Source organism: Orcinus orca, chromosome 19, assembly GCF_937001465.1.
Source record: "Orcinus orca chromosome 19, mOrcOrc1.1, whole genome shotgun sequence".
NCBI lineage: Eukaryota > Metazoa > Chordata > Mammalia > Artiodactyla > Delphinidae > Orcinus > Orcinus orca.
In genome coordinates this window covers 19819070-19843490 of record NC_064577.1, presented here as the reverse complement: position 1 = coordinate 19843490, position 24421 = coordinate 19819070, and the positions used below count along the sequence as shown (strand labels likewise).

At 59.1% G+C, this 24421-nt stretch overlaps 1 protein-coding gene across 7 annotated transcripts in view; it reads right to left on the bottom strand.

Annotated features, from left to right (window-relative positions):
• TOM1L2 (target of myb1 like 2 membrane trafficking protein) overlaps window positions 1-24421 on the bottom strand; it is an 83083-nt gene that overhangs the window by 18724 nt on the left and 39938 nt on the right. For 6 of the 7 annotated variants that reach the window (XM_033422683.2, XM_049701989.1, XM_049701990.1 and 3 more), the window contains exons 2-7: window positions 20853-20937; window positions 15149-15227; window positions 11375-11524; window positions 6952-7086; window positions 5663-5803; window positions 3881-3997 (exon numbers count right to left, since the gene is read on the bottom strand). In XM_033422683.2, coding sequence (XP_033278574.1) covers window positions 3881-3997; window positions 5663-5803; window positions 6952-7086; window positions 11375-11524; window positions 15149-15227; window positions 20853-20937 — 707 coding nt within the window. The remainder of the gene's footprint in view (window positions 1-3880; window positions 3998-5662; window positions 5804-6951; window positions 7087-11374; window positions 11525-15148; window positions 15228-20852; window positions 20938-24421) is intronic. The other variant, XM_049701991.1, reaches the window with a different exon arrangement.

The following is a 24421-nucleotide window of genomic DNA, read 5'->3' as shown; positions in this document are numbered from 1 at the left end:
CTGGGCTCCACCCGCTGTCTGGGGGTCCAGTGCCCTGGGCTCGGCCCTCCTAGGGTGGGATGGGGGCGCCGGGCACCACCACGGCAGCCAGGGTGGCTATGCTCTCATCTGTTCGGACACTGATAGGTCTCTGTAGAGTTTCACTCGTGGAGGAGGTGTTCCATCACTTTGCAGAACGTTTGGGAAGCGCTAGGTGGTTTCTGGGGCCTCGCCTGGAGGAAGGATGAGACCCGAGGCCGTGCACTGGGGTCTGGCTCCCGTGGCCTTCAGCTGGGGCAGAGGCGGGCAGGACATCCCCCACCCGCTGGCAGGGCCTCGCGTGCTCTACGCCTGGGCTGGCACCCAGGGACCCCCCACGGAGCTTTGCCTAAACACGGCCCGGATCAGGGGTCTCCAGGGGTCTCTGCAGAGAGAAAGTTTCACCTTCTCCTTGCTTCAACCTTTTAAGTTACTGTCTTAAAAAAATTAAACAGGAAGAAACGAGAAGAGATTGCACGGGAGAGGAGGACCAGAGCATGAAGATCTGTGCCACCACAGACACCCGCTGGCTGCCTGCGGGCCCTCCACGCCGTCACCAGCAGGCAGACCCTACCTGCCTCCAAACCACCCGGACAGGCACCTTCTCCTGGTCCTGAGCCACAGACAGCCAGAGCCTGCCCGGCTTGCCCTTCCCGCCTGGCAACAGCTGGGACAGGAACTTCCTAAACGCAGACGGTCTCATTCTGGCCTCTGGGGTCTGGTTCTCAACAGAAGGGAGGGCGGCTGGTCACTGCTCTTGGTGCAAAAGCCCTCCATCCACCAGAAGGCTTTGTAAAATGTCCCTTTTCTGTCTAATTCATCCCAATGCCTGTATCTTTTCTTCAAGGGACATTCTCCTCCCCACCTTGCAAAACCATCTTTTAATCATCTTCTGGGTCTCCTCTGAACCCACAGGGAATAAGGCCCTGAAGATCTGCTTTCTACAGCTGCAAAGGAGACAGGAGGGAGACACAGTCTTTGTTGAAGAGAAAGGGGGAAATAATGAAGCTGAACACATAGAATAAACTAGATTTCTCTAGAGAAGATGGTCCTGGCCCCCCTGGTTTTTGTTGAAATGAGAGGCAAGAAGCGAGAGGGGATAAACCATCTGCTACTTGAAGACACAATGTGGGATGGGCCTCCTTCGTCAGCTGAGGGATGGCCGTGAGGGATGCCCATCCTGGGCGTCACTGGATTAATCATGCGTTATCACTAACTGCACACAGAGCTGGAGAGGCTGATCTGGGGGCGGTGGGGGCACGGCCGCCGGCATCGGGATCTTTAGAGATTCCCAAGGCCGGACTCCCAGGCGCAGCCAAGGGCATAAGGTCCAGCAGACAGAGATGTAGAGTCTCAGGACAGGGAAGACGTGGCTGGACAGCCCGTGAGGGAGGGAGACGGAGGCGGCAGGTTCCCCAGCGCTGCCCCCTGCTCAGAGCCACCGGGCCACCCGAGGGAGGGCGGCCGACAGCCTGCAAGCATGGAAGGACCTGCTACGTGAGGGAGGAACTTGTGTCTGCTCCAGCGGGTGGAGCAGACATACCGGGGCTGCAGGCACGGTGTGGACGGGCTTCAATCAGCCGCTTCCCAGCCGGCCAACGGGGGGAGATTACTCCAGGCCCTAAGTCACCTGGCTCATCAGCGGCCAGGCCCAGAGTGAAGCCGGGGATCCCTAGGCCGCAGCTCTTCCTGCCCTGTCGTGCTGCTTCCCAAAGTCTATCCAGGTCATGTGTTTGGAGGCGGAAGTGCCTCCCTAGCCTGTCGCTGAGGATGTTCAGAAACAAGGCAGCACCAGGCATGCTGCCGGCATGGGGAATCAGCACAGGGTGGGGCTGGACAAGCCGCCTCCCAGGTCTCTCCCAGCCCAGAGGGGGACGCTGCTGTGCTCCCTCCGGGGTCCCGCCTCCCCTCGCCCACGCTGCCTGAGTTCCTGCCAAGCTGCGAGCCGCGGGTGAGGCCACACCTGCAAGTCCTGTGCGAAGCACAGGAAGCCGTCCGGACGGACGCAGCCGGCCAGGATGCTGGTCGGCTGCAGCGGCGCGCCCTCGCCGACACCTCCCATTTCCCTCTTCCCATTTCCTCCCAGCAGTTTACACTCAAATCCGCAGCAGCTTCTGTGGGCATGAACACTTGGGCTGGTGACAAATGCATTTATTTCCACTTTGAGCTCTGGGTAGCTTCTGCCCTGAGCAATCTGGCCACCCTCCAGCTCGAGTGAGGGGTCCCAGGGCACAGTCTGATCCCATCCCTTTCCAAGCAGACCGTAGCACTTTCCCACATGCAGCCCCAACCCCTGGGAGATCCTGCTCGGCTGGCTCGAGGAGTGAGGCCAGCGGCCAGGACGGCCGTGTCTGCTTACAGAGCTGCCGGCTCCCGAGTCTCTCGTGCCGAAAGGACAGCCTCCCACTGACACCCAGAACCGTCCTCTCTGTTTGACTTATAAGACAGCAGCGACGTCGGCAGGCTTGGAGTTGGAACAAGACAGAGGGAAGGGAAACGTCATGGGAAGCAACCTATTTTTGAAAACTGAGCTGACGCCAGGAGATCAGGTTCTGTTTGTCTTGGCTGACGGGCTCGTTTAAACACACACGCACACGCAGAGGTGTGTGCTGTCTGGTTGGCCCTGGCTGTCCGCAGGGCTGGCTTTGTTCTGCTGCGCCTGCTACCAGGAACTCAGCTCTGTCCACTGCAAACCCCTGTCAGCAAGAATTCTGGTGCTGACACAGCACAGAGCTGCCTCGAGAGGCCCCTCAGTTCCTGCACTGTTCCTGGACTGATCTCAGTTTCCTGTGCCTGGGGTAACGCCTGGAAGAACCCTGCAGACCGCAGATGGAGGCTGACGCGGCACTGATGGCACACCTGAAGCTGGGCTGCTGCGGGATCTGGTCGCTCGGCGTCCAGAGCAGCCGGAGGGCCCGGACCCAGGTAGGTAGGCTGCCCGCTGTGAGATCCTCCAGAGCAGGGACCACAGCCCACACCCTGGGCAGGTCTCCCCCACCCACACCCTCACCCCCTTAGGGGCTGGAAGGGGGCACGGCAAGCAGCTGCTTGGGCCAGGCCACCCGGGAAGCATGCCCTCCTGGAGGACAGCAGCCAGTGTGGCCCTCAGGGGACCAAGACCGGCTGCCCCGAGGGGCAGGCGTGGGAGGTGCTCCCCGCTGGCCCTCACATTTCACAGCGTCCTCTCCACCCTCCAGGAGGTGCTGCTTCTGCGGGCGGGGCCGCTGCCACTTTCCACCGATGCCAGAGTCTCTGAGACGGTGTCAGGAGAGCTGGGCGCCAGCTCTGGGCATGGCGGACCTGGGGTAGGAACCCTGCAGGCCAGCTCTTTCCGCCTGGCTCCCAGACCTGCAGGTGGCCAGTGAGCCACAGAGCCTCCGGAGCCAGGACGTGGGCCACCCTGGCCGGGGACCCTCAGCTTCACCCCAGAAGTCTCAGAAGTGGCTCCCACGAGCAGGAACAGCTAGCAGTCCCTGCACGTTTGTGGCGTCATGTTGGGTGAACAAAGCAACACATAAAATCATACACCTGATATCATCTCAACCCCCTGTGAAATAAACATGGAAAAATGTCTGGAAGAAAATACATCAGAACAGCGACAGTGCTTATCTGCGGACGCTGGGGTTAAGGAAAACGATTTTCTTCTTTGTACTTCCTTCCTCTTTCAATGGGCACGTATTTTGCAACTGGCATCTTACAATGAGGAAAAAGCGTTTTTAAGGATAAAGAAGAGAGCACCTGGGACTGGCCTCTGACCGCCTCCGGGATGCGTGGGCTGGACGCGGGCCTCCTCGGACTCGGTCCCTCTAGAGGACAGGCCCCAAACCCCATCCTGCCCAACCCCCGGCCCGGAGGCCCTCACCTGCAGCAGCTCCAGATCGGACGAGTCCTCCTGCCCAGGAACCATCTCCGTTAGCATCTCGGACATGACCTTTGTGTTTCCCCGAACGACGTCCAGTTCGCTCCGCAGCCTGGCGATCTGTGGGGGCCGGGGGAAGTGTGGGGACGGGGTCAGTGAGCCTGCACCAGGTGGACGCGGGCCAGCTCCGTCTGCGTCTGCGCACGGGGGGCGCCGGCAGCTGGCAGCTGGGAGCCCCAGGAAGCGCGGGCAGTGCTGGGTTGGAGCGCGGGGGGAGGGGGCCGAGCGGGGCCTGCAGGGGAAGTGAGCCTCTCAGGCCCCGTTTCTGCTCCTTCACGTGGTGGAGAGCGTGGCCCCCGAGGTCCCTGCAGGTCTGGAGTCCTCGACTAGGAACCTCACAGTTGCAGGCTCTGGCCCGGAATCGAGGCTCCAAGCACAGTGACCTCTGAGCCGTGCCTTCCCCACCGGCTCCCCATCCAGGGGTGCCTGTCCCCACTGCCAGCTCCACAGAGCTCCCCAGAGCCGGGACCCGGGCTGCCTCTCCCACAGCAGGGACAGCTCTCTGAGCCTGTGTCCTCACCTGTGCAAAGGTGACCTCACAGGCCAGCCGTGGCCATCCAGGGGCACACCCCGCACTGCCCAGTCGGGTCTGCTGTCTCTCTTCACCGCATTCAGCCCCCTCTCGTCCTGCCCATGTCCCCTCGCCCATCCCAGACCCTCCTTCCAACCGCTCCCGAGCTCCCCCCGGGCGCAGACGGCCAATCAGGGGAGGGTCTCGGTGGCCGTCCAACTGCAAACGCGTCTGCCTTCCCTCTTCCCAGGGCCACCTGGGAGGCCTGGTGCCGGCTGTGGCGGGGGCCCAGGAGGGGCAGCGGTAGTTTCAGCTGCGGCCTCCACCTCCTCCCTGCTCTGGGGATCCCAGGGGGCTTCCTGCCACTGCCCAGCCAGCCCATGACGCCCGGTGGGCAGGAGAGAAGGACCGCCGCCCGGTCTACTGACAGGAGACCGAGGTTAAGCGACCCGGCTGAAGCCTCACCAGGAGCAGCGGGCTGAGCCCAGGCCTGTCCGATCCCAGCCCACCACCTGCCCGGCCGCCCCATCCTCGGGGCCCACAGAGCAGAAATGTGCGCACACTCCGCTAACCGGACACAAGCGCTTGAGCCCTCTGTTTAAATGAGGTTCCATAATAATGAAACTGTCGCAAATAGTAAATGAGAATTTAAAAAACAGAAACAGTGGATGGATTTTCTTTCACGTCTGACCAATCCTCACTTTTTAACTAATGGAAGTTCTATAGATTCGTCTAAGGACTCGTCTCCAGACTCCTCCAAAAGAATCCAGGTTGGCATTGAGGCAGCATTAGCTCCGCAGGAAATAACTCGGGGAGACTGGGCGTTGCTTGGGATGCAGCAGGACTTGGTCCTTCCTGCAGGCTCCGCCCTGGCCCAGGCTGCCTTCTCTCAGGATAAGTCTAAACCTCTCTGTGGACACCCGAGGCCCTTCACAACTCCGCTGGCTCCCGGGCTTTTGGCCTCACCTCCTGCTGTGATTCTTGCCAGCCCCGCCCCCGCCCCGTCCTCCAAACCACCCACCTGCTGTGCCCGGAGCCCCCCACCTCCCACCTCGAGTGACCACCGCCCTGGACAGCGCGCCCTCAGGAGGGCCGGGCACTTGCACCCGTGTCGCCGACACCCTTCACAGGGCCCGTCTGGGGAGGCCTCCTCTGTCTCCTGGGAGACCGAGGGCAGCGGCAGGCTGGCCTGTGGCCCCTAAGCGTGCACGTACCTGCTCTGAATTGGCCGTGATGGGGCCCGCAGCGCTCAGAGCCGGGGCCTGCGGCACCAAGGAGGAGCCGCTGCTCGTCCTCGGCTGCAGCTGCGACTGGGACTTGGGCATGCTGGTGGCTGGGTCCACCTCCGGGACGCTCTGCACGGCAACGACAAAGCCTTCTGTCCGCCTGGGCCCCCCCACCCCTCCTCCCTCCAAGAACCTCACAGACACCGAGGCGGGCCACAGAGGCAGCCCCCAGCGCAGCCTGTGCGGGCTCTGGCCACCCTCCCACCGTCAGGACCACCTCGGGATCGGAGGGGAGGGCCTGCTGGTAAGTTTTCTAATCAGGAGCCCCCGTTTGGCACCAGAAGGTTACTTTTTGGCCTTTACAAGCGGATTAATAGAAACAGTAATTATGCAATTTACTGAACGTTCTCTGTAACTACAGGAACCGCCACGCTGCTCTGCGTCATGATTCGAAGAATAAAACAGGTTTACTACACAAAGTGCAGCAAGTGGCCTGGAGGGATCATGTGAGAGAAACGCTAGGAAAGCCCAAGTCCTCGTGCTTCCCTCTGGGCCCCTCGTGACCCCTTGAACGTGAGCCGTGCCCACGCGGGAGGCCTGCACGGCACCGTCCCTCAGAGATGGACAAACGGGGCCGTGGCAGAGGGAGCTGGGGTGGGTGCCTCTCCCAGATCCTGAGCCTCCCGGGGCTCTCCCGGGGCAGAAGAGGGCCTGGCTGCCCCCGAAAAGGAAGGATGGCGTTGCCTGGGCACCTTCCCTCCTGAAGCTGCTAGCATGTGGGAGCTGCCCTCAGCGGGCCCTCCCGGGGCTTTGCATCCCAAGGCTGGCGGGAGTCAAGGGTGACCACTCATAGCCCAAAGTAAATTTTAGATCCATGTGACTTGTCCAGTTCAAAAACCCATGAACAGGGACCTCGCCAGCCCCTCGGCGTTGCCGATGTGGAGGTGGGGCTCCTCCGGCCGCCCTGGGAGACGCGGTCCCCACACCAGACGCCTGGGCTCGGGAGAGCAGGTGCCGCGCCCCTCCCAGGATGGCTCCACCTGAGCGGCCATCTCCATGACAGCGTCCACACGGCTCCTTTGTCACCTTCTCCCACAGTTGGGGTGAAAACCGGGGCGGGTGGGGGGTCCCTGAGCCACCAGCCACCAGCCGTCTCTCTCCCGCACCCACTCGTTATCAACAAGAAACGCCCTGGAGCCCTAAGGAGGCTGGTGACAAGCTGCATAATTCAGAGGCTGTCCCTGCAACAGGCCCTTGGGGACGCGGCCGAGGCTCACCCGCTGGGGTGTGTGTATGGGGGACAGCGCGTCCAGGTCGGCCATGGGGAACTCCATGCCCTTCCTCTTCAGCTCTTCGTAAGCGTGCACGACGCCCGTGAGGTCAGGGCTGCTCCGGAAGGCGTCGGCCCACGCCTGGAGGGGAGGAGGGGGCCTGTTAGGGGCGACGGGGAGCTCAGGGCTGCGGCCCAGCCACCCTGCTCCTTCTGCCAGTGCCACCAGGCTGAGCACGAATGAAAGCAAAGCACAGAACTCAGTCCAGCGTGGGGCACAGCCTAGAGCAGAGACGGAGCGACCACACCGAAGCATGGGGCTGAGCCCAGGAGATGTGCCTGGCAACGTGCGGCTGGAGCGGCCACGCCCGCAGGATGCGCGGGCACAGCAGCGTGGCCTCCACGCTCTGCGCATGAAAGTCCAGGCTGACCCTAGTAGGTCAGGGAGCCGGAGTCCACACTGCCTGGCCGCCCATCCGACGGCCGAGGTGACTGCGGCCGGGGCAGGTGCACCCGCGCTACTCACAGCGCTGGCACCAGGCGCCCGTGTGCGACAGTCCGCTGGGAAGCTCGGCCACTAGCTTCCGTTATGTAAGACACAACACGGGGAGGAAGGAACACATATTTCAAAAGGCTGCCGCTCCTCTCTGATTCAAGGAACTGTCAAAATTTATCTTTAAATTCTGTTCTTTGGAAGTTATAGAAGGTATCAAAAAAGGAAGTTCCTCCAAAGGGCAGCCCCCAAGAGGGGCCCAGAGGACGAGGAACGCCGTCCTGCCTGCAGCTCTGTCGCTGCCACAGGGCCCAGCTGCTTCCCCCCATCTCTGACCAAGAGGGCAGTTTCCAAAAAGCCTCGGTCAGTTTGGCTGCTGCATCTCACTGACCACAAACCCTGCCGTGAGCCTGGCCTCCCGGGGCCTGCTCATCCAACCTGCACACGCAGGGACTTAACGCCCACGTCAGGACAGCCCCTCGTGGTCACACTTCCTCCTGGACGCTGGTGGGGGGCGCGTTTCACTGCCCACGGGGAGGCGGGGAGAAGCAGGCGGCAGTCAGCTCCTCCTGGAGCCGCCTCCGGCCTTCGTTGTTGCAGAAAGACAACAGCTCCACGGGAGCCCTTTTAACTTATGCTGCCTTCCACCCCCAGCAGACAGACATAAGAAGACCACGACTGTTCTCTCCAGTCGGCGGACACTTCTTGGGGCACCTGTCCAGCAGCGATCAGCAGGCCCCATGGATGGCCCCGCAGGGGGTACACGTGCCCAGCTGAGCAGCTACGGCCTCCTGCTTCAGGAGCCTGGCCCTGGGCCCTCGGAGGGCTGGGCTGCTGTATGGGTAGATGTGGGCCCTGGGTCGCACCCACATGCCAGCCCGGACCAGGGAGCAGGGAGAACCTGCCTGCTGGGACGGCGCGGACACTCAGAAGGTCTGTCCCCTCCCTGGCCGTCACCCCGGGGCTCTGGGTAGCCTGCCTTGTCATGACCAGCACTGCTCGGCGTGGACACTCAGGAGAAGGTCTGTCCCCTCCCTGGCCGTCACCCCGGGGCTCTGGGCGGCCTGCCTTGCCATGACCAGCATGTCCCCTCCCTGGCCGTCACCCCGGGGCTCTGGGTAGCCTGCCTTGTCATGACCAGCACTGCTCGGCGCGGACACTCAGGAGAAGGTCTGTCCCCTCCCTGGCCGTCACCCCGGGGCTCTGGGCGGCCTGCCTTGCCATGACCAGCATGTCCCCTCCCTGGCCGTCACCCCGGGGCTCTGGGTAGCCTTGCCATGACCAGCTCTGCTCTTTGCCCAGGCAGCTGGGGTTGGCATCGCTATCTAAGCAGCCAAGCAGTCCCGGCTAATCGCCCCCGTCCTGCGCGGGACCCCTGTGCAGTCTGGGTGCGGGGCTGCTAGCAGAGTGTGTGTCCACGGCAGTGCTCTCTACTGACCACACCCCTGACGCCAGCACCTTGGGGGGAAGCACAGGGCGGGAGATGCCGTGTGCCTTGGGCACCTTCCGGGCCGGTGCCCACACCTGTGCCCCCCAGCTGCCGAGTCTCCTGGGGGCACAGAGAAGGCAGTCAGACAGCATTTGTCAAGTCAGAGCGAACACGGCCTCACCGATGCGAAGATTCCTGCTGCAGGGACAGGGGAGCATGGCCACGCAGGCGGCCAGCGGACTGGGGTGACGGTGACAGCGCAGGAGCCCCTCTAGACAGCTGGCCCCGCTGAGAATCACGACCCTGCCTCAGGGGCCGTGGCCTCGGGAGGTCTGCTTCCCCACAAGAAGCCAGGGAGCGGCAGGGCGGTTGCTGTCAGAGCAGAAGGCCTGTCCTGGGAGCTGTGGGTCAGCATCACAGCGCCCGCTCACTGCCCTACGCCCTGCCCCGCCCACCCGTGCCCACATGTCAGGGGTTGGAAGGCCCAGAGGGAGTTCCGATCTCCTTTCCCCTGGGTCGCACACCAAAGAAAGGACTAAAACCTTATGTAAACATGAGCCATTTGCTCCAGACCCCTCAAGCCTCTCACTGCTGTGGTCTCTCCCGCTGCGGAGCACAGGCTCCGGACACACAGGCTCCGGATGCGCAGGCCCAGCGGCCATGGCTCATGGGCCCAGCCGCTCCGCGGCATGTGGGATCCTCCCAGACCGGGGCACGAACCCACGTGCCCTGCATCGGCAGGCGGACTCTCAACTGCTGCGCCACCAGGGAAGCACTCGACAAAGTTTTAAATCATCCAATTTCAGATCAATAAACAATTGCTGATTTAAACAATGGGTTCCGTTCCCTGGACAAAAGGAAGCTGCTGTGCCGTCCTGCTCGTGCTCCTGGGGTTCTCACTCACAGGGACAGGGTTTCGGGAGCTGCCCATCCACAGAATCTACTGCAAGCCTGGCCCCCGGCTCCCCCTGCCCCTCCCACCCCCCGCCATCAGCTCCCCTCTTCAGTGGAAAGAAAGAGAATTTTTAGACACTACTCTGGGGGGAGTGCGGGAGGCAGGGATGAGGTTCCTTCACCAGAACCATGTCCTTTCTGTTCTGGAACAACCCCAGGAAGAGGCTGAGGGTGGCGTAGAGCGGGGGGATGTCCCACAAAGGGGACGTCACGGGAGGCCCGCCCTCTGGACAGGCCCCCTCCTCCCGGGCCACCGGGAGCCCTGTCCCTTCCAGAAGGGCCTGCTGCATCTGGCACGCTGTCCTCCTGAAGGGCAGTGTCCCTTGAGCACACGAGCCCGAGGGGGTGTCTTTCCGTGCGGCCCAGGGAGGTGGGGTGGCAGGAGGGCAGCCAGAGGACACGGCTGCCTGGCTGAATGGAGGGATTAGGGGTGGAGGGGAGCGGGGAGGGACGGGCATCCTGACTTCACAGTGGACCAGACGGTGGCAAACGTACACTGGAAACGCCAGCTCTGTGGGCCACCCTGGGACCACGATGCCTGGGATCGGCGTTCTAGGAAGGTGTCAGAGGGACGGTGGGTGGGGAGCGAGGGGGCCGTGCAAAGAGAGACTTTCTGAAGTCTCCCGTGCCTGTGGGGACACAGGTGCTGGAGACTTCAGAAAAGCTGCAGCCCTCGCCCTCCCAGGGGACCATCAGACCTTAACTTCTCATTTTAAAAGCATATTCAACATGGAAATAACATCACCTTCTTTCCAAGACGGGTTTAAAAAGGCCAACGGGATGCAAAACCTCTGTGCACCCGTCAGACGGGCTATGAGGAAGACGATGGCGAGGACGTGGGACACTAGGACACCTGCTGCAGGCGGGGTGGGGGGGGGCCGCTGGCGGGGGCGCCGCGTGGGAGCAGCCTGGAGGCAGCTCCTCCAGCCCCAGCCGAGCCTTCGGAGGAGGTGGCCCTGGCCGACACCCGGACGGCACCCTCCCGAGAACCGCCCAGCTAAGCTGTTCCCGAAGCCCTGGCCCACAGAAATCAGGAGGCAATAAACGTCTGTTGCTCTAAGCTGCTAAGTCTGGGCTAATTTGTTACCGGACAATGAATAACGAACACGTCCCAAAGTGTCACCTGTGCTCTCGATGCTCCAGGCCTTTGCACACACTGCTCTCTACCTGCCATACCCCTTGCACTCTGACCTTTCCACCCAGCTTGTCACCCCTCAGGGTTCAACAGAATTGTCACGTCCTCAGTGAATCCTGAACACCACCCCCACGACCCCAGAGTTGGCCCCGCCCTGTGGCACGTGGACCCGGCACGTGGCTCCGGTAGGCTCCAGGCCTGTCCCCCACGGGCAGCCGAGGGCCAGGCACCCGGACACAGCCAGCAACGGCCAGGAGAGCCACCGCTGAGGGTGTCATCTCAGCGGGATGAGGGTAAAAAACAAGTGTTTCTCAACCAATATTTAAACCCAGAAGCACCCATCCTTTCCTCCAAATGATGGGGAAGCGTGAGGACTTGCTGCTGGGAGGCCCCGCCTTCCTCTCTCCCCGCCGACCCACCTGGATGAGAGCCAGCACCTTGTCCTGCACGATGGTTGGGGGGTTGCTCTTGGGAGAGATGATTTTGACCAGGACGCCGTCGATGAAATCCCGGTTGGCCACGAGGACGTGGAAGCGGTGGCCACAGTTCTTCACGCACGTCTCCAGCACCTGATGCGGGCGGGATGGAAACAGAGGTCACCCCCAGGGGCCAAGGAGACGCGGCCCCCTCTCCCCACTGCCGACCATCCTGCCGATGGGCTCCTCCAGAGGCAAACCCTTCTGCAGGACACAGGTGGCCCCTTGCTGGCTGGGGTCTCTGGGCCTGCACAGCAGTCGGGCGGCACTGGATCCGCACGAGAAGGGTACTGGGGTCTCAGCGGGGTCAAAACGACCAAGCATCCCTGGAAACGAGCCTCTGGGCTGGTGGCAACAGCCGGTGGATGCGGGCCCTCCCGGGCGGAGCCCACTGGAGCAGCCTGCGCTGCTGGTGAGTTACTGGACCTGGTCGTGAAGAGGCGAATGCCCCACACGGCCGCACAACCCTGCTTCCACAACTGAGACCGGCCGTGACCCGGGTCTCTCACCCCCATATGCGGTTTGTGGCCTTGGCCACATTCGAATCAACTCTGCCCCTCCTTCCTCGTCCGGAAAAGTAAGTTACACAGGCCTCGGCCACTAGAAGAGCACAGCGCTTGTGGGCTCTGAGCAATGGCCAGCGCGGGCTTGACTCTCAGGTCCACTTTCAGGGCCAGTCTGTCTGAGCTCGGCTTCCCTGCCTGCAAAGTGGGCGCGAGTGCCCTGCTGCAGGACTGCAGTTAGGGTGAGCGTGTCTGAAGCGCAGACCTGCCTGGCGGGCCAGTGCAGGAGGACGTGTCACAGGGTTACTGTCCTGGGCCCCCACCGCACGAGCGAGGGGCCTTGAGCTCACAGCACCCACTGGAGGGTCCCTCCAGCCTCGCAGGCAGCTCTCTGGACCCCTTCGCTCTCTGGAAACCCCCTGACCCGGACGATGACCCGGCCCCTCCCACGCCGGCACCCAGGCCACAGCTGGCTGGTGGGGACTGCCTCCACGGAAGGACGTCACCAGCATCAGGGGACACTGCTGGCCGCCTTGCTTGTCCTCATTCGCCTAAACTAACTGACCACTGGTGACCCCAGGCAGCCACTCCCCGGGGCTAGGGTCGGACAACGGGGCTTTCCCTGGACAAAGCTTGGTCATGGAGAAAGTTCCTAACACTGATGTTAGGAATGTGACTGCATGGCTGACCCAGGGGAGACCCTTTCATGTTGTATGTCATTTCACTCCATCCTCACAACTCATTCACCCTTTTTAAGTGGAGGCTGTTATCCCCTTTTTTTCCCAGAGTTAAAAGGCTTAGAAGGTGAAGAAAGTGGTGTAGGTACAAATTGCTGGTCAGGCCAGAAGCAGGACAGGATCCCCTGCAGCCTCCTCTGAGCCTCCGCCCGCCCTGAGGCACAGGGCCACCCTCCTCCAAGATCAGTGAGTGCCTCAGACGACAGGCAACCACTGCCACACTCTCGTTCCCTCATTCGGTCCTTAAAATGCCCTGGACAGAGGCGGTGGGGCCGCCCGGCAGAGCAGGAGCTGTGGAAGTGCTCCCGGCTGGCAAGCCCACTGCAGGCTGCTCTACCAAAAAGGCAAATCTGTCGCTGTGGGTTGTTGGTCCTGAAACACGGTGGGAACTTTCCTGAATGCAGCTAAGGCCCGCGGAGTAGGCAAACAGCGCCTCCAAGCAGTCAGAGCCGCACTGATGACTGAGCAGGAAGCCCCAGACCTCTGACCAACTCCTATTTGGGGTACATCCTGCAACCTTGGTGGGGGCAGATATGAAGTTAAAAGGCCCTCAGGAAGCAGGAGGACTGTGATGGACGAACAGGGTTAGTTCAAGGACAAGACAGAGAAGCCACGAGAGCAGACGTGAGCCCAGGCAGTGTGTGCCAGGCTGGGCCTCCAGCGGACGAAAGATGGGTCTGCACCTTTCACAAATCTCCCAAAGGCATTACGGGATTTGCAGCAAAGGCCTGACCACATCAAAATAAATAAATACTTAGGAATAAATCTAACCAAGGAGGTGAAGGATCTGTGCCCTGAAAATTACAAGACATTGGTAAGAGAAAGTAAAGACACAAGTAAATGGAAAGGTATCCCATGTTCTCGGATCAGAAGAATTAATACTGTTAAAATGTCCACAGTACCCAAAGCCATCTACAGATTTCACAGAAACAAAAAAAACAATCCTAAAATTCATATGGAACCATAAACGACCCTGAACAGCCAAAACAATCCTGAGAAAGAAGACCACAGTGGGAGACATCACATTTCCTGATTTCAAACTATATTATAAAGCTATAGTAAGCAAAACAGTGTGGTATTAGCATAAAAATAGACACACAGACCAATGGAACAGACCTGAGAGCCCAGAAATAAACCCTCACATATACTGTCAACTAACATTTGACAAGGGAGCCAAGAATACTCAACGGGGAAAGGACAGTCTCTTCAATAAATGATGTTGGGAAAACTAGATATTCACATGCAGAAGAATGAAACTGGACCTCTAACTTACACCAGTCACAAAAATTAATTTGAAACGGTCTAAAGACTTAAATGTAAGACTTAAGGAAACACTAAATGGTGGCCCTCATGCTCTACTACAGGAAGGAAGGAATGGCAGGGCCCACGGTGGAGAGATCTCCATCCCAGGCAGCTACCACGATGCTGGGCATGGAGTGGGAGGTGTTTAGATGCCAGGAAAATGGCCTGCGTGCTAAGAGTTCGTGAGTTTTGCCTGTCCCTGGTGATTTCTGTTTCTGAAAACAGTTCATTTTGGGCATCACTGTGGGTTTAGTGAAAGCTGCAGTTGAAATTCTGAGGAAAAAACAAAAGCTTTCAACTCCCTGTTTCTCAACTGGTCTTTTTCTCATTATTCAAACGCCAATTCCCTGGCAGAGAACTCTAATAAGTCTTGGGTTTTCACTTGGGCAAGAAATCCAAACAGTTTCTCTGCTTTAAAAGGAACATGTTATGGCTGTTTTGGATAAACAACCCACTACTCAACCCTACAGGGAGGTCCACATGCTGACCTGTTACAGTTTCTATTAGAGGAACATGTTGTGGCCTGGTTTTTGCCACATTTGAAAAAATGTTAGCTTTCAAGACAGAAATAATACCTGAAGTTGTCCCTTTCAATTTTCTGACATCTGAAAGACGGGCAAAAACCTGGTCTGTTCCTTCCTGAAAGGAGTCACTTGCTGACTTTCCCTAGAACCTCTGCGGCGATGTTCAGTTTTTATCCCATGATCCAGTTGGCACCTCACTAGCTGTGAAGTCTGGGCAAACTTCTGGGCCTCTCCGAGCCTCAGTTTCTGCATCCGTAAAAGCGGACGATGAAACCTATTTAGGAAGGTTTCTGGAAGCATTTGAGTTAACATCTGAAGAGCTAGCCTAGTCTCGGGCAGGTGCTCGGTGGAAGTTGGCACTTTTACAAGGAGGAAGCTGACCCCTAGAGAAGCAGCTGGCCTCAGTGCCTCACAGCAGGCTGCTGGCCCCCGGGGACCCACGCCCAGGCCTGTGGCTTCTCTGCTCTGGGCTTCTGCACCGGACAACACTGCCCGTGCCGCGTACCTGCTGGCTCACCCGTCTCAAAGGGTGGACACACTGGGGCGGCAGCAGGAGGCACAGCTACCCCTAGCAGCGCTCACTCCAGGCTGTCCCCCAGCTGCGGCTCCCGGACGTTCTCCCGCCCTGGGGGAGGGCAGGGGGGCACTCACCGTCAGTGCCAGCATCACCTCTCGGTAGTTCCGGTTCCCGTTGAGCCGCTTCTTCAGGGCTCGAATGGCATCCTTTGGCCTGGAGAATAGACATATGCAGATCCTGCCAATCCCACCGGAGCCCCAGCCTACAGAGTCAGGGCCACTCGTGCCAACTAGCACGTACACGAGGTTACTTGCTACCGCCTGTTTGTAAATGTGAAAGACTGGAAACAAACGAAATGTCTATCAATGTGAATCAGGTTGAATTAAATTGTGCTTATCCATACAACGGAGTACTGTGCAGCTGCACAGAAGAATAAACACTCTTAACGCACCAAAAATACAGACTAGTGTCATCTGCAGAGCAGGGCAGAGGGGACGCAGCCATGTGAGCTACAAAAGGACAAGGAATGCCCAGCGCACACACCTCTGCCAGGAGGGGACCCTGGAGGGAGCCGCCCCTGGGGAGGGCGCCAGGGCCGAGGAGGAGGGGCTGTTCCCCAGGTCGCAGGCTGCAGCCCTCTTGAATTCCACATCACGTGCAAGTATGATTTACCCAGAACAATAACCAGCCTGCCACTGGTGGGTTCACTGAAGGGACCCCGCCAGAGACACACAGGCGAGAACGGCCAGGTCCCTGTGCAGAGCTGGATGTCCAGGTTCCAGGCTCTGTGGAACTCCTTTTTCCCTGAGAAAACTGAAGTCTGCTCAAAACCCTGGGAGTTGTGTGTTTTGGTACCAGATCTGACCCGGCTTCCCGGGGGCCCTGTAGGCAGAGCTGCAGGGTCCTCCAGCTGACAACAGCTCTGTCATATGCCAACTGTCTGCTCTCAGTACACACTCCTCCTGAAACCACAGCCACGCTGGGAGGCGGGTCTCCAGCCAGCCCCTGAGGGCATCTACCTGGCGCAGTGCCCGTGTCTAAGGGTCCCCCGGTGCCCATGGCCCGCTCTGGGGAACCCCGCCCTCTGCTATCACAAGTGGGCTCCTGCCGCCCACCCATCAGCAGGCCAGCATAATCTGGGTCTTTCCTAAAGTGAAGGTTCGTAAATCGGGGCCTCCTATTCCGACAGTTTGGAAATACAATCTATTTACCAGACTTCCCTGGTGGTGCAGTGGTTAAGAACCCGCCTGCCAATGCAGGGGACACGGGTTCGAGCCCTGGTCTGGGAAGAACCCACATGCTGCAGAGCAACGAAGCCCATGCACCACAGCTACTGAGCCTGCACTCTAGAGTCGGCGAGCCACAACTACTGAGCCTGCGCGCCTAGAGCCCGTGCTTCACAACAAGAGAAGCCACCGCAATGAGAAGCCCGTGCGCCGCAAAGGAGAGTAGCCCCCTCCCGCCGTGACTAGAGAAAGCCTGCGCCCAGAAACAAAGACAAAAAAAAAAAAAATACTCTCAAGAAGTGTGTGAGGGAGCTGGGGAAGGAGAGGGGAGCAGCTCTGCCAATCAGCCCAATTTCAACAGAAACACACAGAAGCAAGGCGAGGCTTCTAGAAGGAATAAACAGACCCGAGTCACCTGAAGCATGGCTTCCCCGCGGAACTTCTCGGCTCCCTGGGGAGGGGTCCCTGCCAGGTGTGTTTGCAGTGTGGCTGCAGTTCCCAAACAGGGGTGCTGATTTCTGCAAACATGGGGCTCGACAGGCTCTCGGCTTTGAGGACTTGGTGGCCTGGGGCTGCTGAAGGTCAGCAGCCGCCGGCCAGGAGCGGGGACTGATTTCCTGTCTCAAAGGCCCCGCCGGGCACGCTCTCATCCCTCCTCTTGAACTTCCACGGGGCACTACATGGGAAGAGCCTCCCAGGGCTCTGCTCACTTGTGACTCATGGAGCTCCTGGGCTGGGGGGGCACGCGGTGGCGGGAAATCAGAGAGGCGGCGGCTCCCGGGTTAGAGAGGAAGTGAAAATCCACCGAATCCATGGGGGACGTGCTGCTTGAGAGGCCCTGGGGGCGCCAAAGCAAGGACTTCGCCCCCCCCCCCCCCCCCCCGGGGAAGCAGCCTCGCAGACAGAGTCGAAGTCCTGCCAGAGCAACCGCACAGCAGTCCATCAGACGCAGAGCAGGAAACTGGGAGAGGGGAGTGGGGTGCTGGAGCCCAGCAGAGCAGGAAAGGGCCCCGAGCAGGGGGAGAGGTCGGGGCTGCGGGAGCTGGACCCCAGACCCAGAAGAGACCTTCTCTCTGGTCATGCTGAGCCCACCTTGTCCTTCGGCTCCAGAACTGCCACCTCTGAGCTGCTTCCCACTTACCCCGCGGGGGGGCGATGCCCCGCCCCGCCCACCCTGGACACCTCCTCTCCTCCTGGCCGCCCCCTCCCAGCTGTTCCCTTGCTCCATTGCATTTATCCGGGGCTACTCCAGTTTAGAGGCTGGGGCACAAAGAGTCCATGAGCTGGGGACGGTCCAAGATGGTCATGGAAACGACCAGGTCAGGGGATCCTCACCAGAGCCGCATGTCAGAATTGCCTGAAGGGCATTTACTAAATCCACAGGCCTGCTGCATCTAACTTGGCGGGTCTGGGGGAGGCCTGGTAAACAGGGTCTAAAACATCCCGGGGAGGTCATCTAGCCAGGGCACTCCTGCCTAGTGACCAAGGGTCCAGGGCACGAGGGACAGCCACACAAGGCCCCAGGCTGGAGGTGACCTCAGCCTGGGTGTTAGGGCAAGCCCAGGGAGGGGCCTGCAGGACAGCTCACCAAATCGGTGCCCAGCAGGACCGTCTCCCAGAGGTGAGCTCCGAATAAATAAAGGAAGCACAGACAGAGCTCCCATGCTAGAGCCTGAGCCCCTCATCATTAAAATGGTCTGGCCCTGCCCTGTCGGGCTGGAGGGTGCTGCCTGAGCTGGTGTGGGCCGGGGCTTCGCATGGGCCGGGCACAGGGCGGGGCAGTGAAGCCACGAGCGGCCACTGCTGGGGCCCACTTTATACCCGAGCGGACCGAGACGGGAGGGGAACCCACCCAGGGTCACCCAGGCCCCTGGTCCCTCTCTCCTGCCCTGCCATCCACCCACCTTGCCCGCTGACCCCTGGGCGGCTGCTGGACCCCACCTGGATGCCCCTCCCCAGGTGCCTGGCACTGGTCTCCCTCGTGGAGCCCATGTCGCCCTGGGTCACGACCCCCTTCGTCCTCAGGCCCTGAGTCCCCAGGGACTTTATCCACTTACTCTCTTACCTCACGAATGTGTCCAGGTGGTGGAGATGTGGCCGTAAGGAAGACAGATGTCTGCCTTAGGGAGCTCGGGGCCCAGGGCTTTGGGGGCGAGACAGACACTCCCTCCCACACACATCAGAACACACGAGTTTGAGCTGTGGCGAGCCCAAGTACAATACGGGCTGTGAGGGGATCACACAATGGGGGCTTATCCGCGGGGCGTTGGGACAGGGAGAGGGCAGGCTTCCCCTCATTCAGGAAGAGGCCAACAGCAGGGCCAGGACCCTCCCTCGACAAGGCAGGGGGAGGGGCTGCGCTCCAGCCCCCATGGGACGAGGACGCTCCGTTCCAACACGTGTGCATGTTCCACGCTTCCTGGGGACCCGCAAGCTGGGCATGAGAGTGGGAGGTTCACGGAACCAAAAGACCAGCGGGGCCAGAGAGACGTCAGGAAGGCCCGTGGGTGAGGGAGGAGCTCGGTGTGGCAGACGGAGGGGCGGGCGACATGGGCAAAGGGAGCTAGAGTGCCCGCGGCCTGAGCCCCCTTCCGGCCTCTGGTCCAGATGCCCATCCCACCCCCTCGCACTTCCCACTTCCTCCCCTCTGCACCCACGGCCTCGGCCACCCGTCCAGCACCCGCCTCGGCCTCCAGAGGCCACGCCCCACCCGTGGGCTCAATAAACGTGGACAGGCCGGGGGCGGGGTGGGCAGGAAGGAGGCCAGGGGCTGCGGGGTTAAAATGCCTTCTCCTCAACACATCCTGTCTCCTGCCAGGACCGAGCTGGTCGCCTGCAGCTCCCCTCCCAGAGGGCTCCCAACCTGCTGCCCCTAGGGCGGCCAAGCCCTCCACCCCTCCCGCCAGCGCCGCCTGGGAAGGGCTTGAACCTTAGCTGAACCTCCAACCCGGCCTGCTGGGCCTCGGGATGCAGCTGCCCCGAACCTCGGATTATCTATCCTGTCTCTCTTCTCAGGCCCACGGCACAAATTCCACCGGCTCCGCCTTCAGAAATGCTCAGACTCTCATGGCTTTTCACCCCCTCTACTGCCACCCCAGTCAAAGCTGCCATCGCTTCACACCAGGGTGATTGTGACAGCCCCAGCCCAGCCGTCCTGGGCATGGCAGCCAGCGTGGTCCCTAAAATGAACCTCAGGGACTTCCCTGGTGGTCCGGTGGCTAAGACTCCATGCTCCCAATGCAGGGGACCCGGGTTCAATCCCTCGTCAGGGAACTAGATCCTGCATGCCGCAACTAAGAGTCCACATGCTGCAGCTAAAGATCCCAAGTGCTGCAATTAAGACCTGGTGGAGCCAGATAAATTTAAACACAAAAAAAACTATAAAAAAAAAATAAAATGGGGACTTCCCCAGTGGTCCAGGGGTAAAGAATCCACCTTACAATGCAGGGGACGTGGGTTCGATCCCTGGTCAGGGAGCTAAGATCCCACATGCCGCGGAGCAACTAAGCCCGCATGCCACAAACTACAGAGCCCACACCACAACTACAGGAGAGAAAACCCACGCGCCACAACTAGAGAGAAGCCCGCGCGCCACAAGGAAAGATCCCGCATGCCTCAATTGAGACTTGATGCAGCCAAAAATAAATTAAATAAATAAATCTTAAAAAATAAATAAATAAGATGAACGTCAGACCAAGTGGAAGACAGGGTCCCTGCCTGGATCCCGGCCCCCCGGCCCCAGTGCTGTCCCTCAGACGCAACAGAGCCCCTCTGTCCTGGGACCGTGCGCTGGGAAGCCCTTCCCTGGCCTGGTGCTCACACCTCCGCCCCTCGAGCCACCTGGGCCAGGCCCTCCTGGGTGACTTGTTCGCAAGCACTCACCCCCAGCTCTTCCTCCCCAGCCATGTCACCAGCTGACCTGGGTGCGTGGTAACTGTCCTGCTCGTGGCGCAGGGGAGGGACTCCGTCTGTCCCGTCCCTGCTGTGCCCTCAGTACTCACTCTGGGACCCGGCATGAGGTGGTCACTCAGGACATGTTTGTTGAATGAAGGCAGGGCCAACCGTCAGAGGCTGGTCCCCAGCCTCCACGTGGCAAGGCCAGTAAGGACAGCGCCAAGGCCAGGGCTGCCCAGGTCTGGAGAGGGTTTAAGAGGGCGTGGCTACCGTAAATTCCATTTTTACAGTGTGGACAGAGGGCCACATACCGACTAATTTGGAAGCAGTACACATGGAATGTACCTGTGATGCAGAAGAGGACGTAAATACAGCAGCAAGAACAGACCCGGCAGCGCAGGGGTGGGGGGGCCTGGGCCTCACAAGTCTTCCCCGCGCCCCGCCTTCCACTACCCCACAGACCCCGGGGCCTCTCCCTCCTGGGACTCCAGCCAGTCCCCAGGGCTGCGGAAGGCGGGAGGAGGTGGGGATCGTGCTGCAGGGGACCCCAAAGCCAAGCAACGTCATTCCCCTTGTGATTAAGAGGCGGTCACTGCTCTGACTGCGGGCGGGGGGAGGACGGTGAGGAAAACCACTTGTCAGACGTCAGGGCAGCGGGCTGCACACAGACCGACTCGAGCGGCCCGCCGCCCGCCTGCCCTGGGTGGGGGACACGCACCCTTCCTCCGTCTCATTGATGATGTCGCAGATCTCCATGTTCAGCGTCCAGTCCTCGCTCTGCAGGGAGCCGTCTGTAGCCTTTTCTGCAAATTCAGAAAGAAAACTGGCTTACACTTCTCCTGGAATAAGGACCCCGGCGGGGAAGAGGAGGGACCCGGACCCACCCCACTCTCCCACCAGGCAGATGGGCTGAGCCGACAGCACCTCTGGGTGCTGCTCCCACGAGAATACCTGGGAGGGGGGCCGGGGGCTGACTCCTAAGCCTGCCCTTCATTCACCAAACTCCCATGAGCTAGAACCAGAACTCTCAGAAGAGAACGCAGGGGAAAGGCTTCATGACATCGGGTGTGGCAATGATTCTACTCATGGATGTGACAACAAAAGCACAGGCAACGGAAGAAAAAATAGATAAACCGGACTGCACAAAAATTTAAAACTTTCTGTGCATTAAAAGACACAACCAACAGAGTAAAAACGGAGCAACCTACGGAATGTTAGAAAATATCTGCAAATCTGAGAAGGAGTTAGTATCCTTTAGAATAAATAAAGAAGACCTGAACAGACATTTCTCCAAAAAAGATATACAAATGGCCAATAAGTCCATGAAAAAAAAAGTGTTAAAAATCACTAGTCATTAGGGAAATGCAAATCAAAACAACGAGATACCACCTCACACCCACTAGGACGGCTGCTATCAAAAAAAACAGAAAATAGGGACTCCCCTGGTGGTCCAGTGGCTAAGACTCTGCACTCCCAATGCAGGGGCCCCAGGTTCGATCCCTGGTGGGGGAACTAGATCCCACATGCGTGACACAACTAAGAAGCCCGCATGCCGCAACTAAAAGACCCCTTGTGCCACAATGAAGATCCAGTTACATAAAACAGCCATAAATAAAATATATATTAAAAAAAACAGAAAATAACAAGTGCCGGAGAGGATGTGGAGAAACGGCTTGTGCACTGTTGGTGGGAATGGAAAATGATATAGCCCTTATGAAAAATATGGTAGGGGGCTTCCCTGGTGGCGCAGTGGTTGAGAGTCCGCCTGCCGATGCAGGGGACACGGGTTCATGCCCCGGTCCGGGAAGATCCCACATGCCGCGGAGCGGCTGGGCCCGTGAGCCATGGCCACTGAGCCTGCGCGTCCGGAGCCTGTGCTCTGCAGCGGGAGAGGCCACAACAGTGAGAGGCCCGCGTACTGCAAAAAAAAAAGAAAAAAAAATATGGCAGGTCCTCAAATTATCAAAAAGAGAACTACCATATGATCCAGAAATTCCACTTTTGGGTACACACCCAAAAAGAGTTTCAAAAGAGTTGAAAGTAGGATCTCAAAGAGGTATTTTCACATTCATGTTCACAGCAGCATTATTCACAATAGCCAGGAAGCAACCCAGGTGTCTAGACACAGATGATGGATAAACAAAATGTGGTAGGTTCACACAGTGGAATATTATTCAGCCTTAAAAGGGAAGGAAATTCTGACACCTGCTCCAACATGAATAGAACCTCAAGGATATTGTGCTGAGTGAAACAAGCCACATACAGAAAGATAAATACTGTGTGATTCCACTTATTTGAGCATCCTGAAGCAGCCGAATTCACAGAGAGAAAGTAGAATGGTGGGCGCCAGAGGCTGGGGGAGGGGGGGGTGAGTTGCTGCTGAATGCGGACGGAGCTTCGGTTTTGCAGGACGAGAAAGGTCTAGAGAGCGGTTGCACGACAATGTGAATGTATTTAACACTTGAAAATGGTGAAGATGGCCAATCTTGTTATGTGTATTTTAACACAATTAAAAATTAAAAAAAAAAAATCCCCCTAAGGTAGGCATGATTCTCTCCCACATTTAGAAAGAAGGAAGTGAGGCTCAGAGGTTGGGTCCTTGGCCGGGATCACGTAGCTGAGTTGGTGGCACTGACATCCGGTCTCAGGTCTGTCTGTCTCTAACGCCTAGGCATTTGCTGATATGGCCTCAGCAGTTAGCACAGGCGAGTTTGGACCCAACGTTGGGATCTTAGCTGAATTCCAAGCCTGCCCCATCCTAACTGCACAATTCTCGAGAGGGAGACCGTCACCCCCCTTTCAACAAAAGCTTCAAACAACCTGCACTTCCACTGACGCTCCATAAAAACCCCGCGACCTCTGTACGTGTTGGAAGTGGCCTTGTTTTACCGGAGGCAGCTGCGGAGAAGGGACGCTTGTTTTGTACACAACACCCTGGAACTCACACGCCCAAACGAAGGCTGTCCTTACAAGCGGTGAGCACACACTCCAAACAGCTACTGCTACTGCTCCAAACATCTGTGCAACAGCCTTCAGGCTGCATGGAAAAAGCCTCACTGCTTTAATTTTTACCGAAAAGGCTATATCCCCCAAATTTTCACCCCCTTTATTCGTCACCCTGGGCACCCAGACTCCCTACCCGCGAATGAGCAAACCTGCCCCCAAGCGGTGAGTCACCCCTGATGAGCCCATGCGTGCGGTGGGCTGGGCGGGGGGCGGGGGTCTCAACCACCAGAGCCCACGGTGCCACTTGGCAGGAGCATTTGATCGGGGGAGAGCAGGGGCAGGCACGCAGGAGGAATGGCCAAAGCACCATCCAGTCTAGAGAAGGGAAGACCGAGGGCAGAGGCTGCTCGAGGTGAGGGCAGAACGAGGCAGCGTCGGGACGACCCTTGCCCCCACACCCCACCCCACACCCCACACCCCACACCCCCGCTCGCCTAGCCACTCGGCTCCCTGAAGGGCCCTCCCCTTCAAGGTGTCCACGCCCAGAGGAGGGGACTCCCCCCAGGGGTCACACAGCAGGGGTGTCTGCGGCCACAAACCCAGTGGCCTCCTAATAAAGCCATCCTGCCTGCGACCCTACGGAGCCAGCGAAGGGACAGGCCAGCTGGCCAAAGGGCCGCCCTCCGCCGGTGGTCTGGCCAGTCACAGCACGGGCCACGGCACAGACTCGGGAAGAGAGAGCGGCAGTGGCACCGTGGCAGGGCCACTGTCTTGGAGGCTTAACAGAGGAAACGTTCAATCAATGAACCTCACATCCAAGTTAGGGGTAGCAGCAGAGTCCATGAACCTCCCCCTCCCCCGGCACCGGGAAGGGGGTCAAAGGCATGAGAACCCATCCTCGGGGTCAGCGCTTTCTATCCAATTACCGGCGTTCTGAGTTTTCAAGCTAAAAGATAGATACTCCTTTTGATTGTAAAGAACCAACCCCCAAAGAATGCTGCTTTCTTTTCATTTTGCTGGATATGCCACAGAAATGCAGCTGTGGGTATTTGGCTCGGCTGAGACAGATGAAGGAGGTACGGCTGACAAAGGAGCTCAAATCAGTTCTCGTTTTCCTCTCCTCATAAAAGAATTCCCCCAGCAACAGAACTGAGTTGGATCTGATTGCCCTGCAACTGTGGCCACTCCCACGGGCTCCCTCCCTCCGTCCTGTCCCCAGGCCAGAGGACGCAAAGTTCAGGCTCATTTCTTTTATCACGTAAATTGTCAAAACAGAAGATAAATCCTGGTGCAACAGCAGAAACACAATGCTCCAGGGGAAGAGGGCCAAGTCATTCCCGC